This window comes from Chroicocephalus ridibundus, chromosome 2, assembly GCF_963924245.1.
Source record: "Chroicocephalus ridibundus chromosome 2, bChrRid1.1, whole genome shotgun sequence".
Classification (NCBI taxonomy): Eukaryota; Metazoa; Chordata; class Aves; order Charadriiformes; family Laridae; genus Chroicocephalus; species Chroicocephalus ridibundus.
Genome location: NC_086285.1, coordinates 33,199,709 through 33,213,073, shown reverse-complemented (window position 1 = coordinate 33,213,073; position 13,365 = coordinate 33,199,709). Strand labels below are relative to the sequence as shown.

At 43.5% G+C, this 13,365-nt stretch overlaps 1 protein-coding gene across 1 annotated transcript in view; it reads right to left on the bottom strand.

Annotated features, from left to right (window-relative positions):
* Nucleotides 1-10,478, bottom strand: part of AHR (aryl hydrocarbon receptor) — a 67,682-nt gene extending 57,204 nt beyond the window's left edge. The window contains exons 1-2 of the mRNA XM_063324953.1: nt 9,865-10,478; nt 1,550-1,737 (exon numbers count right to left, since the gene is read on the bottom strand). Of these exons, the coding sequence (XP_063181023.1) occupies nt 1,550-1,737; nt 9,865-9,920 (244 nt within the window). The 5' untranslated portion in view covers nt 9,921-10,478. The remainder of the gene's footprint in view (nt 1-1,549; nt 1,738-9,864) is intronic.
* Between the last annotated feature and the right edge of the window lie 2,887 nt (nt 10,479-13,365).

Sequence of the window (13,365 nt, the reverse complement as noted above, 5' to 3'; positions counted from 1 at the left end):
CTGCCTGACTCTTTACAGCCAAAGACATGAATTTTTTTCCTATATAGAAATCATAGTCTTAAATCCCTTTATTCCAGGACCTTCAAGTCCATTTTTTTGGGGGGGTGTGTGTATCAAAAAATCAAGCACTTCCATCGCATCCCAAGTAAGGCAAAACACTTGCAATCTTCCATTTGTTTCAGACCCATAATTTTTAAAAAAAAAAAAAAAAAAACAAACAACAACTTGAGCAGATTCCATACTAACAATTGTCCTGAACAAGTACAGAAATCAACACACTTGCATATATTCTTCAAACAATAAACCACCGTATATAAATTTATAAGCACTACTAGATTGAAGCCAGTAGACACAAAAAATGAAAATAAGTGTTCTGCATTCCTGCAGGAAAAAGTGGCACTATCTTAGGCAGTTTTAGGTTTCTTCAGTCCATTCCTCCATGATATGGAGTCACTATCAAGAGACTGAAACAGGAAATCTTAAACTGCTGGGGACAGAGGTTATTTTAATATCCAAAAACCTTAGTAAAAAAACCAAACACCAAAACAAAAACAAAAAAAACCAAACCAAAACAAAACCCAAACAAAAAAAAATCCCACCACACTTGCAATTTAATATCAACTCCATTGCAAGCAAGATTCCTTAATTACAGCTGATCAACACAATTCCATCTTCAGCATAATATTGTAAAACTTCACTGACTGATAAAAAAAAAAAAAAAGGACAAGCACTTAAATAAAAGCTCCCTGCTTTATTCCAGCAATGAAAAGGACCAGACTACTTCTGCCTTTGAAGAAACTGGCATGAAGCCAGCCATCCTCTTCTCACCCTGCAGCACAACTCCAGTAGGGAAGGAGAGGGGTAGGACTCCTTGGCCAGCTCCGAGATGGTGTAAGACGACACGTGTTTCTGGCCTGATTAATACTCCGAGCACTGCTGTATCACCCTTGCCAGGGCTGGGGCCAGGGAAAACCTGCCCACACAACTGGAGAACCTCAGCTGTCGTCTTAATGCCTCACGCCCTGCATTAATCAGGGCTTGAACACAGGACAGACTTTGCCTCTATTTCTTTAGAAGTCGCCTTTGCAATAAACTATAGGAAGGGGCACTAGCAATCACTTTATATCAAAACAAAGTCATTTCTGATGCATCATTAAGCAAAACATACAGCTGATGGGAACTCATATGACTTGCTTTGATCAGTAATGGTTTTATGAAGTCGATTTTGAGAGGGGAAAGAAATAAGTCTTCTCAGTGTCTTTGAAAGTCTAAGGAAAAGAACTGGAAGATTCATTAAGGGCAATATTACTTCCAAATGCAAAGCTTTGAAAGGCTGGTGATTTAAGTGAAATATAAGTAGTTACATTTGGTTTTCAAGAAACTGGAAAGCTTACTTTATCCAGTTACATTGTATATACCCAAGAAACTGGATGTTCCATTAAAATACAGATAAATTAACGGTTTTAAGTACTTAAACAGCTGAAATCAGCATACAGCATGAACAGAATTTTACAAGCAGTCCAAACCCAAATAAATTCCCAGCTCTTACCATCAAAAAAACTTTTGGCTCTCAGGTAACTGACACTAAGCCTAAGCACAGACAGCTTATCCAATTTGGCGATAACATCTTGAGGGAAAGGCAGAAGGCTGGCCAAGCGGTCCAACTCTGCATTCAAGCGGTCCCTGTGTCTCTTGGATGGATTGGACTTGACTCCTTCAGCTGGGGATGGCTTTACTCTGTGGCAAAAAAAAAAAAAAAAAAAAAACAAACCACAAACACAATATAAATATCAGTTCCCACACAAAATTAAGGTAAATATTCACCAAGCCTAATGTTACAAATTGTCTTTTAAAATTTAACAAGCAAAATGTTTTTCCCAATGACTTCTGCTTCCCATCAGAAAAATAAATAAATATCTAAGACGGTTTAACCTCACCTCCAATACACATGCTGTTAAATGAAGCGGTTAGAGCCACAATAGCTATCTGAACAGGTAACGAGCATTTGAAACCTTTGACATTCAATGCTTTTTTATAAAAAGCTTCCCACACTTTCACTCAAATGTCACATGAATTCTTCCAAATGTTCCTATTAGAAACAGTTCACTAACTTTTAGTAATATTTGTGTACAAATGCATTTGACTGTACACTTTTTCATTTCAATTACAATTTTTCCACAAGTGTCCTTAATTTCTGTCAATGTTTGGAATAGGCTACTGTCAGCTGAATACAACAAAAGTTTTGGTAACTTGTTAGACAACGAAGCATCCGAAACTGCACAAGAAAACAAGAGATACAGTTCAGTCAGCAAGTAGAATCTTTGTAGCAAACACTATTGAGCTTATCCTTTAAGTCACCTCCTAGCTGAAGGCATTTCAATTTCAATAACGAAGGGATGCCTTTGTACCCTACAAAGTACAATTTAAAAAGCTTTCAGTACATAATGAAGTTTTTGGAAACTTGCTATTTTCCATTCATATCCACCCTGAGCTCCAATTCCAGATACTTGGATACTCACACCTTCCCACGTACGCAGAAGTCCTCAGAACAGGTTTAAACCCCTACTCATTTGAATTATAATTAGTCATTACAAGCCAACACTGAAACCAAATAATTTATCTCCACAAGCCATAGTACATTTTATGATATCTATTAAACAGTTTTCTAATTAAGGAGTGATTCATGCTCACTTTTCCAGTATTGCAGTTCTACTTGAGACCTGCAGCAGTTACCAATTTGTGCTACTGTCATAGGAACGTTGGTTCTGCAAGACTTATCACTCACAAAAATAGTGGGCATAAAGACTTTCAGCAGTCAATTTCTTCAGTATTTCATTTAGTCTGCTTCCAAGCTTCATCCTCACATCAGTTTTACGATGAGAAATTGCAAAAGCTACAATAGTTTTACCACAGCTGAAAGTAAACCATACTGAAAAATAATTTCATTTTTTATTTCCAGTCAAATAAGTAGCAATAGAATAGACATTCCTATTTTCAGCTTGTTTTTACTCGATGTTTCAATTACACTTCTTATTAGTTTAAATTCAAGCCCTTTTTTTCACAGGCATTGTTTATTCAAGTGTCTCTTGTCAAAAACTTGCTCTTAAGTCTTGCTGCCTGTTCCCTACCACTACGGCTGCCCTTTGCACATTAGAGGCGGCTCCTTATGCGGAGCCTGGGAACTTGAAGATGCCGTAATACAAAATGTTGTTAACATAAGAAATATAATATATCAGCAGCAACTACTTACTCCCCAGATGGATAAAGTTAAGCTTGCTGTGGGGTAAAGATTGTCTATAACACGGTTCTAGTAGAGCTTTATCCTAAAAACATTGGAAAAGTGGGGAAAAAACAGATCACAGAATCATAGAATCTTCACGGTTGGAAAGGACCTTTGAGATCATCGAGTCCAACCATATGCACACAAAAAACAAAAACAACAAAAAAAACCCCACCCCTACAATCTCTGCCACTGGAGATGAATCAAGAAACATGAAAATTCTCTCTTAAAAAAAAAAAAAAGAAAAAAATAGGTTCATCATCAACTGCAGTGGATGACAAACTAAATATTCAGTTAGATGCGTGTTTCAGTCACAAGCCCTGACTTTGAGATCTGCAGCTCACCATATCCCCAAGTGTATATTAAACTTAAAATAATTTAGTAAAGCTTTCTTCATATTCTCTTATTCTGGCAGAACATTCACTTGTAAAAGCCATTTGATTAATGCAATTTAAATATAACCCTAACAAAATAAAGTTCAAAAATCACCAAACATTACCAGTAACATTAAAAGCTACTTCATAAATTTTTTTACATATTAAACTGCCATAAATGAGACAGAATAATAAATTCCAAACTTTAAGCAGATAACTGTTGTATAACAATCAGTGAACAGCTCGCCGCTATCAAGTCAAACAGGTCTGCTTCCAAAAAGTGGAGGTCCCCATGGAAAGCATTCAAAACACACAGTCTTTTCCAAATGAATCAGCACTAAATACCAACTTTTCTATTTTCACAATTGTGCTGCGCTTTGCTTAAAACTTCTATAAGCAGTTCACCAAGGTAATTGAAACTATATGCAACTGCACAGTTACCTCGTCAAGTTGCTAGTTAGACCAAATTGTCTTTGCTTTACTTTGTAATGATTTCTCTTACTTCCAACTGGTTCAAAGCATAAAGATTTTCTAAACGTAGCATCCAATATTTCTGAATATTCACTTTACTGGTATTTGCAGCATAAATCTTACCACGTTCTCTCCCTCCAAACCAAACACTGATTTTCCCTAATCTTCCCTTTTGTCACTGAACTAAAATCCATTATATAAAAACGGATCCCTTAGTGACAAAGGGAATAAGGGCGGAAATGCCGGGGGTATAAGTAGCAAGCTAAACCTTTTTCCATCCACTTATGTAAACCCTTGCTGCTAAAGACAGCCCTAGCTGTGCCGCAGAAAATTATCTTCAAGGAAAATTACACGCTATGTCATGATTAAAGCCACGCATGTGTTTTATTTAAAATGGGGGAAAAAAGACAAAAAAAGACTAAAGGAGGGAATGGATTTTAAGCTGATCTTTCAGTTCTTGATCTTTTACCTTTCACAGGAAATTTGAATTCCCTAATCAAAGGCCAGAGGTCTCTGTACACTCAGCGTCCCCGAACTGAGCTACAGTCCTTATCAACCAACAGCTGCAAGACTAGCAAGCACTCTTAACTCTTGTTTTAACAATTCAAAAGGATTTGCCATCATAACATTAGCTGACTACTATTTTCACAGGTCTGCTACAGACTACTTAATCAGAAGTTCTCACAACACATGCTTACCATGTGCACCTTCACCGACATTAACAACACTAAATTATTAAAAAGAAAGTGCACAGGTACCTGAGTCTTAATTATTATCAAAAGACCAAAATAAGTTTCAATATTAAAATGTTAATTTGTATTTTTTAAAGGGAAATTGAAACAGTTCTTTGAGAAGGTGAAAAGAAAGCATAAATTTATTTTGTTCATAATATGACAACAAAAACTTTGAAGAGAAGGAAGAAAACCCAGCAACCAAGCACTGAAAAGCATCGTACCTTATTAACAAGACTGAGGTGTGAAATGACATCAGGAAATAAAAGAATGTGCAAGAAGAGCACTAAAGATACAGTGACATTTTAAAAATTTAATTCTGTTAAAAACAACTAATTAGAAGCTCATCAGAACTGTTTAATTGCTTAGGAAAAAAGGACATAAGGAAGAATATGTATATTAGCTATATATTTAATCTTTTCAGCTACATATAATTTTTCATCTCATATTTAATAGTACATGCAATAACATATTATTCTTATGTATATTATTTAATTTAATGCAGGTCAGGGATATAAAATGCACTAGTTACCACTAAGCAAGTATTACAATAGGTGACATGCTCCAAAATTATCTATTTACTTCAGCAAATGAAAAATACTTCTGAGCACTTACTCTTCTATTGCCCACACTGAATTTACAATTACTCAAAATTTAGCTGAAAATTCCTTTGGAAGCAACAGATGACTGATCTCTTTGATCAACAGTTGTTGGCAACCTATCTTGAAGGGGCAAGACACCCTTTGCAGTGGCTCCTTCAGCAGGCGATGAAACCAGCAAAGATTTCGGCTGCTGAAGGGATAAAGTTGTTTTTACTAAGAAACCTCAACCAGCGCTGTGCTACTCATCTGATGCTGTGCAACTGTTTGTCCTCCAGTGGCAAGCAGAGTTCTAACTTTGCTTGTGGTGTTTTGGTGTATGAAGGACTCCACAAGAGTGACAGAGACAGCCAGAGCACCAACCAAGAATGAAAGTTTCACACCCAGTTTTAATGTATTTCATTACTGTTTAAGATGACAAGCCAAGATTATTTGGAAATAAATAAAAAAAAAAATAGTATGTTCCTATCTACTGACTGTGTTATCTACATTTGTCTACTCCCATTCGCTGCAGATTCTCTTTCTAAAAATTATGCTTTTGCAAGAAGCATTGACCAAAACCTAACCAACAGAAAAAACCCAAACCTTAATTTTAAGTAGCAGCCTACATGTAACATACAGGTACCCCAAGACTGACAAGGTTATCATTTATATATAATAAATTTATTCTACATATGACAACAGCTTTATTGCCTGTGTTTCAAATAAGAGGTGCAAACTGCTGTTTGTAGCAGATAATGCTACAATCTTTTTATGATGATTTTTCTTTTCTGACGAACTTCTATTTTGAAAGCTTGTTCTGGCAATTCTTATTTGTTTGCCTTGAAAGAATCCATAAATGGTTTAATTTTTTAAATTAAAATATCTCTACACTGCTTTCTGAAATTACTATATCTACTCACAATTAAGGATCAACCAGTCAAACATACTTCTCTGGAGTATTTAATAACATAAATACCTTTAAGCTAACAGAACAAAATCATATCATAACTTCTTATTTAGTCTGCTAAAGAAATATGCCATTCTGCTTTTTGCGCCTGCTTAGTATGGTGCAAACATTTAGACCTCCTCACCCCGTTCCTTGTCTGTAACATTTATGTCCTTCCTTGTCTGTAACGTTTATGCAGTTATGGAAAACAATTCCTATCCAAACACTACAGTAAAGAAGAACAAGGCAAATTGGAGCTAGAAGGCAGAAAAGTGGAAAAACTACAAGGTGGAGCTACTTTTATATAATATCCTTCACCTAATGTTAGAATCTATCTACAGTAAAACCCATTTCCATGAAATTTGCATTTTATCCTTCCTACTCCAATACTAGTATATTAATTCAGCAGTTCAGTTAATCACTAGAAAAAAAAAAAAAAAAAGAATTCGAGACTTTAAAAAAGGAAGAAGAAAAAGCAGGGGCCACCCATTGCTTCCCAAGTTTCAGTGGGGACCGAAACACCCCACAGACGTGCTGCCACCAGGGGGACTCGCAGTATTCAAACATTAAATGAGGAGGAAATTCAAAGGCTCCAAGGTTTTGAGAGTGATTTCTGTAGCATATTACATGCAATTGGAGTACACATGGTTCAGCGGGCTTTTTTTTTATTTTTTAGATGACAAGATAACAAGATGAACTGCAGAAACAGTTGCCTATTAAGTTCCCCCATGATTGCTTTTCTTTTTCAGCTGTGATACTGTATTTCCCTACTGAATCAAAAAAGCACATTTCAACACTCAGCACTGTAAGGCAATAGCCCGAGTCTCCTTCTCAAGTGCAGTTCTTTACTTGGCACATAATAAAAATAGGGAGTTGCAGGGGGGAAGTTTCTTACGCTAGTTTTGAATTACCATAATGGCTTTAATAAGTGATTTGCACCTGAAACAAGTAGTATTTCTTCTACTTCATTTTTTTCCCATAGCAACTACGGCATTATGTGAATAGCTTCTTCCATTTCTATAAACTAGCTGCCTATTGCCACAGGTTACCAATTACCATGCTCCATTCAGAGTTACATATATGACAAATAAATCATTAGAAGAACTATCTACAGAAACAGTCTCTTCTGTAAAAGATACTGGTCCCAACAATGTGTCACCTCTTCCTTTTTTTGTTTTTTGTTTTTTTTTTTTTCTTTTTTTTTTTTTCCCCTCCCCTGAAGAGCTACGAATTCTACTTGGGGGGAGGAAATGCCAACTTCAAACAGATTAAAATCACAGTAGTGTCAAACCATAGGACATGAAAACACAACACTGGAGCTGTTCATGAAGTTTAAAATCTTTCTTAACCACCAGCAAGTATATCTTCCTTCCCTCCTGCAATCATTTACAAAAGCTTATTGTCTCTCCTACTTTTTTTGGCCTAAAGGTATGGTCTGTAATTAGCTACGTGAGAAATCAGAGCCCTCTGACCCACTGGCAATGTTCTGTAAGGTTGGTCTAACAGAAGAAGCAACCAAAGAGCATAGCCATTATGAGGAGAAAAGCAACACAGAAGCGAGTTACATACGAGACAGATTTGTCTTGCATAAACATAATGTCTAGAAACACACACAAGGTGGGTTAATAATCAGCCTCTGCTTCAATTTATGAGTGAGGAAACTATTTTAATATGAAAACTTTTACTTTAAGAAGAAACACACACTTCTCCCTTTGGTCCTAAAGGGCAAAGTCCCTCAATAGATAAATGGTTCCCATTAATAATAGAAAAAGGCTTCAAGTTCAACTAATCAGAGAAGCTCAGCCAACTTACATAAAGAGGAGATGCATGGAAAAGGATTACTTACTTAGATACTGTAATAACGTAAAAGAGAAGATTTCACATCCTCTAACCAAGACTAACCAGAATTTAATAGTAAGCCAGACATTAAGTGATCTTACCAAAAAGGCACTTCACCCTTTCACAATCAGAACTTAAGATTTGCCTTTAGCAACTAATTCACCGATAAATTTTTTTTCCTTCAAAAAACCCCACTCATTTCATTCTTAAAATCCAGATCTACAGTGTGCATTTAATTCAGTACCTCTACGTTTTTGTTTGGAAATGAATGGTCAAAAAAGCAAACACTGCTATTTTCATAATGAATAAGTCTTCTAGCAAGGGACTTTTTTTTTTAAGGGCATTTTTAGACACACTGTGTTAATTCCTAGGGTGAAAACCCAGCTATGTACATGCATTCATTCTAACAACTCCAACCGTAAAGAAACAAGCACTCAAGCTAATTCCCCTGCCCCCAAGACAGTTGTCTGCTATAAATCTAAAAACATATCATTCACAATAGAATTTCATTAAATATTTGTCATTCTCTCCTTTAATGCTTTTGTAGTCTTGCCAGTTATTTCACATCTACAGAAACACCCCGCAGAAATACACTGGGATTTTTTTTGAGCTTTGCATCATGGTTAGCTTATTTTTCTTGCAACTCAGTAGTTTAGCTTTGCTACTTTTTATAACCTATAGATTCTCGACTTTCAGCTGAAAGTGCAAGTTAAGCATCTCCTCCGGCCTGAGAAAAATCACTCTCATGAGACCTGTCTTTTAGCAAAGCATGCAAAGCCTGGCAGTCAAAGCTACAGCAGGTGCATAATATGAAATTACTCAGGTACTAAGCTGTTCCCAGAGTTTCAAAAAAGAGGAATTAATAAACAAAAAGCCACCATACGGCCAGACTTCCCCCCCTCTCTCCTCCCCGCCTCTTTCGACCGGTCTGCAGCCCTTAGGTTTGGTTGGAGCCGAACAAATAAAAACATCTCATGTAATACCGGAGGGTTAAAGCCGGTTCAGCCCTCCCGGACCGGCTAAAAATAGCCCTAAAACGGTGGGAATCGGCCGAGCCTTTCCCGGCTCCCACCCGGCGCTCGCCGCTGAAACACCTGAGCCGCCGGCGGCCGCGGTGCGGGGGGGAGCGGAGCGGTGCGGGGGGGAGCGGAGCGGTGCGGGGGGGAGCGGAGCGGTGCGGGGGGGAGCGGAGCGGTGCGGGGGGGAGCGGAGCGGTGCGGGGGGGAGCGGAGCCATCGCTCGGTGGCCGGCCGGGGACGGCGCGGCACACGCCGGCGGCACCCACCAGCGGGACCCGCTGGCCGGGGGGGCGAGCGCAGCCGCCGCTCGGGAGCCGTCACCTCAGATGCCTCCCAATCTGGGTCAGCCGGCTGCGCGGCCGGCACCGCTCCCTCCTTCCACCGCCCCTACGCTCCTCGCTTTCTCTTGTTTTTAAGGAGAAAAAAAACAAAAACAAAAAAAGCAACAAACACCCTGGCGGCACCCCCAGGCACCACCTATCGCGGGCGCCCCTGCACCCCACCGCGCCACCGGCCGACCCCGCTGGGCCTCCCCGGCGCGGTGCGCGGCAGGACGACGAGCCGCCGGGGAGCCGGTCCCTCCTTCCCTCCCCGCCTCTCTCCCCTCCCGCCCCGCCGCTTACATTTTCTGCACAGGTTTCCGCCGCTTGCGACTGGCGTAGGTGACATTGGGATTCATCCTGCCGCGGCTCCAGCGCCCCGCGCCACAGCCTCCGCCGGCCGGGGGCCGCAGCCGCCGCCTTCCTGCCCGCCTTCGCCCCGGCTGTCGGGAGGGGGCAAGTCCCACCGGCGCCGCAGCCCTCGCCTCGCTTCGCTTCGCCCGCGGGCCCCGGCCCTGCTGCCCGCAGCGCGCTGGATCGCTGGCAGCGGCGGTGGCGCCTTCCCCAGGCGGGCGAGGACGGGAGGCGGAGGCGCTACGGGGCGGGGATCCCAGGTGATCGGCGGCGGCTACACCCACTCACCGCCCCCGGAGGGCACAGGTGTGGGGGCGGCCGGGGCTTTCCAGCGCCGCTCGTCCCGCGTCTACCCCGCCGAGGCGACGCCGTCTCCCGGCCGGTTCCCTCAGCGGCGGCGGGAGGGTGCGCGGCGGCCTCTGCACCCCGGCACGGCCGCCGTCTGCTGGCCGAGCGCCTGTCAGTGTGCGCGGCGCCGGGCCGGGCCGCGCCGCCCCGCCCCGCCCGGCCCAGCCCCACCACCGCTCCTCCCGCCGCCGCCGAGCTCCCCCGGCCGCGTCCCGCCCCGCCCGGCTGACAGCCGCCGCCGCCCCCTCGCCGAGGAGGCCCCTGGCGGCGGCGGCGGAGGGAGGAGGGGGGCGGCCGTGCCGCCATGTTGGGAAGGTCAGGCGAGGAGAGGGAAGACTGGGGCCGCGGCGGAGGGGCTCGGGGGTGCGGAGGGAGTCGGAGGGTGGCCGGGGAGCGATGCGGAGGGTGCCCTCGGCAAGGTGAGAAGGAAGGTCCGCTCCGAGCGCCCGTGTAGCCCTAATAGCAAAAAATAACCGGGGGGTGGGGGAAAGTCACAGCGTCCGATTTTGAAAGAAAAATGACGCTACCGCAGTGGCGCGGTGATGCGCGTGTCTGTCACCCACCGCCATCCCCAGGGCTGCCACCTCCCCCGCGTCCCCGGGCGGGAACCGTGGCGGCTGCAAACCGCCTGTCAGAGAAACCAGAAATAACAACACCCCGCCGCCCAAAATCGGGCCGGGGGGGAGCCGCGGTGAGGGGTACCTAGCAGCGGGGGGAGGCGGCGGGGTCCGCCGGGGACAGGGACAGCGGGACACCTGGGGAGGGAAAGGAGGTGACCGGGGACGAGGCTGCCACCAAGGCGAGCGGACCGGCGGGGCTTCCCGGACGAGGACGTGGTTCATATCTCGTTAGGGGATAAACCCCTGAGTAATTGCACTGACGTTTTTAAGCTAAACGCTTATTTTAAAGGAGAGGAGCAGCAAAAAAAAAAAAAAAAAAAAAAAGGTGGTGCAAAACTGCTGACAAATAAAACCATCCGAGAAGAGCCCCCCGTGCCTTTCTGACCCGCCGCCGCCTCTCCCGCCCGTTTTCTTCCCCTCTTTCCCTCCGCCGCCGCCGCCGCAGAGCCCTTCCCCCGGAATAACCGCAATAAATTGTGTCTCGGCGCTAAACCGGGAGCCGGGGAGTCGCCCTGGGTAAACATGAGTTGTCCGCGGTCACGGCGGAGCCGAAGAGCCGGCGGCAGCTCCCCTTCTCTCCCCTTCCCCACGCACCCGTGTCCCGCAGAGCCGCGGCTCGGCCCCGGCCCCGCCGCTCGGTGCCCCCGCAGCCCCCGGTGCCAGTGGTGCCTCTGGCGGTCTGTCCGCCCGCAGGGGCTGGCCGGGCCATCAGCATCGCACCAGCGGCTGGGACCCCGCACCTTCCAGGTATTACCCTGCGGTAAAAATAAAAAAAACGTGGGATTGGGCAAAACCCGGCCGTCCCGCCGCCCGGGCCTCCTCCTCCGCGGGCGCCTGCGGCTGGGATTAGGCAGCATAACCCGCGCTTGTTTACCAGTTTAATTGCTCGGGTTTAATTGCCTGGGAAGCTATGCCAGATGCAGAGTACGCTGAAGCCACAACATGCAGATAAAATTAATTTGACTAAACCTTAATGATGTTAGCAAGCCAGGAATTGATCAAATGATGTTCTGAAAAATAAGTCTTCAGCATACAAAATTCATGAAAAAATACGGTAAAAGAATTGTGCACCTTATGAGGTCGGTGCCTTGCAGTCACATTCCTGCCACATTCCTGGCCAAACGCCTTTGCAGAGGACATCAACTATTTACTAACTTCTTTCTCTCCTCAGTCCCTTCCCTCTTCACTCTCCTCTCTCTTCACAAGGTCTTACCAGCATCCTGGAAAAAAAGCTGGGCTTACTCAATTGCCTTCTCCAGCCCCTTTCTTCTTTCAATTTTAGGGCTGAAAGTGGAAATGAATGCATTTTCTTCACTCCAAACCCATCCATCTGTCCAAGCACTCAGTTTCTTGCAGCCTAAACTTCCCAGTCCCTTTCAGTACCCTTTTCATCCCTAGCGTCTCCCTGCTCACTGGTTTCTTCCTCTGTCAACACAAGTGTGCTGTGATGGCTCCATACACAACATAAATTGCTGCTCTGCTTTCATTCTTCTCTTCAGCTACATTATCTTTGTGTTGAAAGCTTACAGGCATTGTTTAAGGCTCCTCTTCTAATTTTTAATTTAATTGCTTCCAGTCTGTCTTTTACTTCCTCACTGAGATTGAACAAAGTCTCTTATTCTTCACTGGACCTCAAGATCTCATCTCTTTCTTGATCTTTTGTGCTACTTAGATACTGTCAGAGACATCCATACTTACGCTGTCTCATCTCCGAATCTACTGGGGGCTACATGAAGAAGGAAGTAGGCTTTAGCCTCCTATGGTGGACTTCATCTCCCAGTTCCATTCTGGGGCCATGGGAACTTGCAAGTTACCAGTGAGGTACTGTGCTTACTCTTCAACTCCCTAATTTGGGAATAGAGAGCAAGGAAAGCTCATGTTGCTAGGCAGAAACCACATCTTCTGAACATTTGCAATCCACTGCCCGCTATTGGAAATCCACTTCTATGGGTCAGCCACCCATTTAACAACAAATATGACATTTCAGATCTTCAGCACACAGAGAATCACAGAATGCATGGAGAGCTTCCTTATGTGTCACTGGGGCCTTCTAGACATGGTTGTCTAAAAATTTCTATATCACATTATCCGCAGCTTTTGTAAATCTGTCCTCACCTGGTGTTCTTTCTGTCTGATGTTCTTTCCTCTTTGATAATTTAGTTGCACTAAAGATCTTGCCTCATATTCAGTGTAAAACGAACAAACACTATACAACCAAGATTCAGAAATCTTAGAGCCTTCTTTACAGCATAAGTTTTTTTGTTGGGCTATTGTTATTATTATTCTTTTTTGTCAGGTTTAACAACACGTTTGGTCTTGCAAAAGATGACTCTGGCTGATGTCATGTAGACAATTAAAAGGACTTAATTCCTATGCAGATCATTTTCATGTGTATTAGCTCTAACTAGTCTCTTCTCATTTTATCTGTAGGCTACTACCCAGGTGGCTTACTAGGTCTAAAGACTACATCTTCCCCTAATAA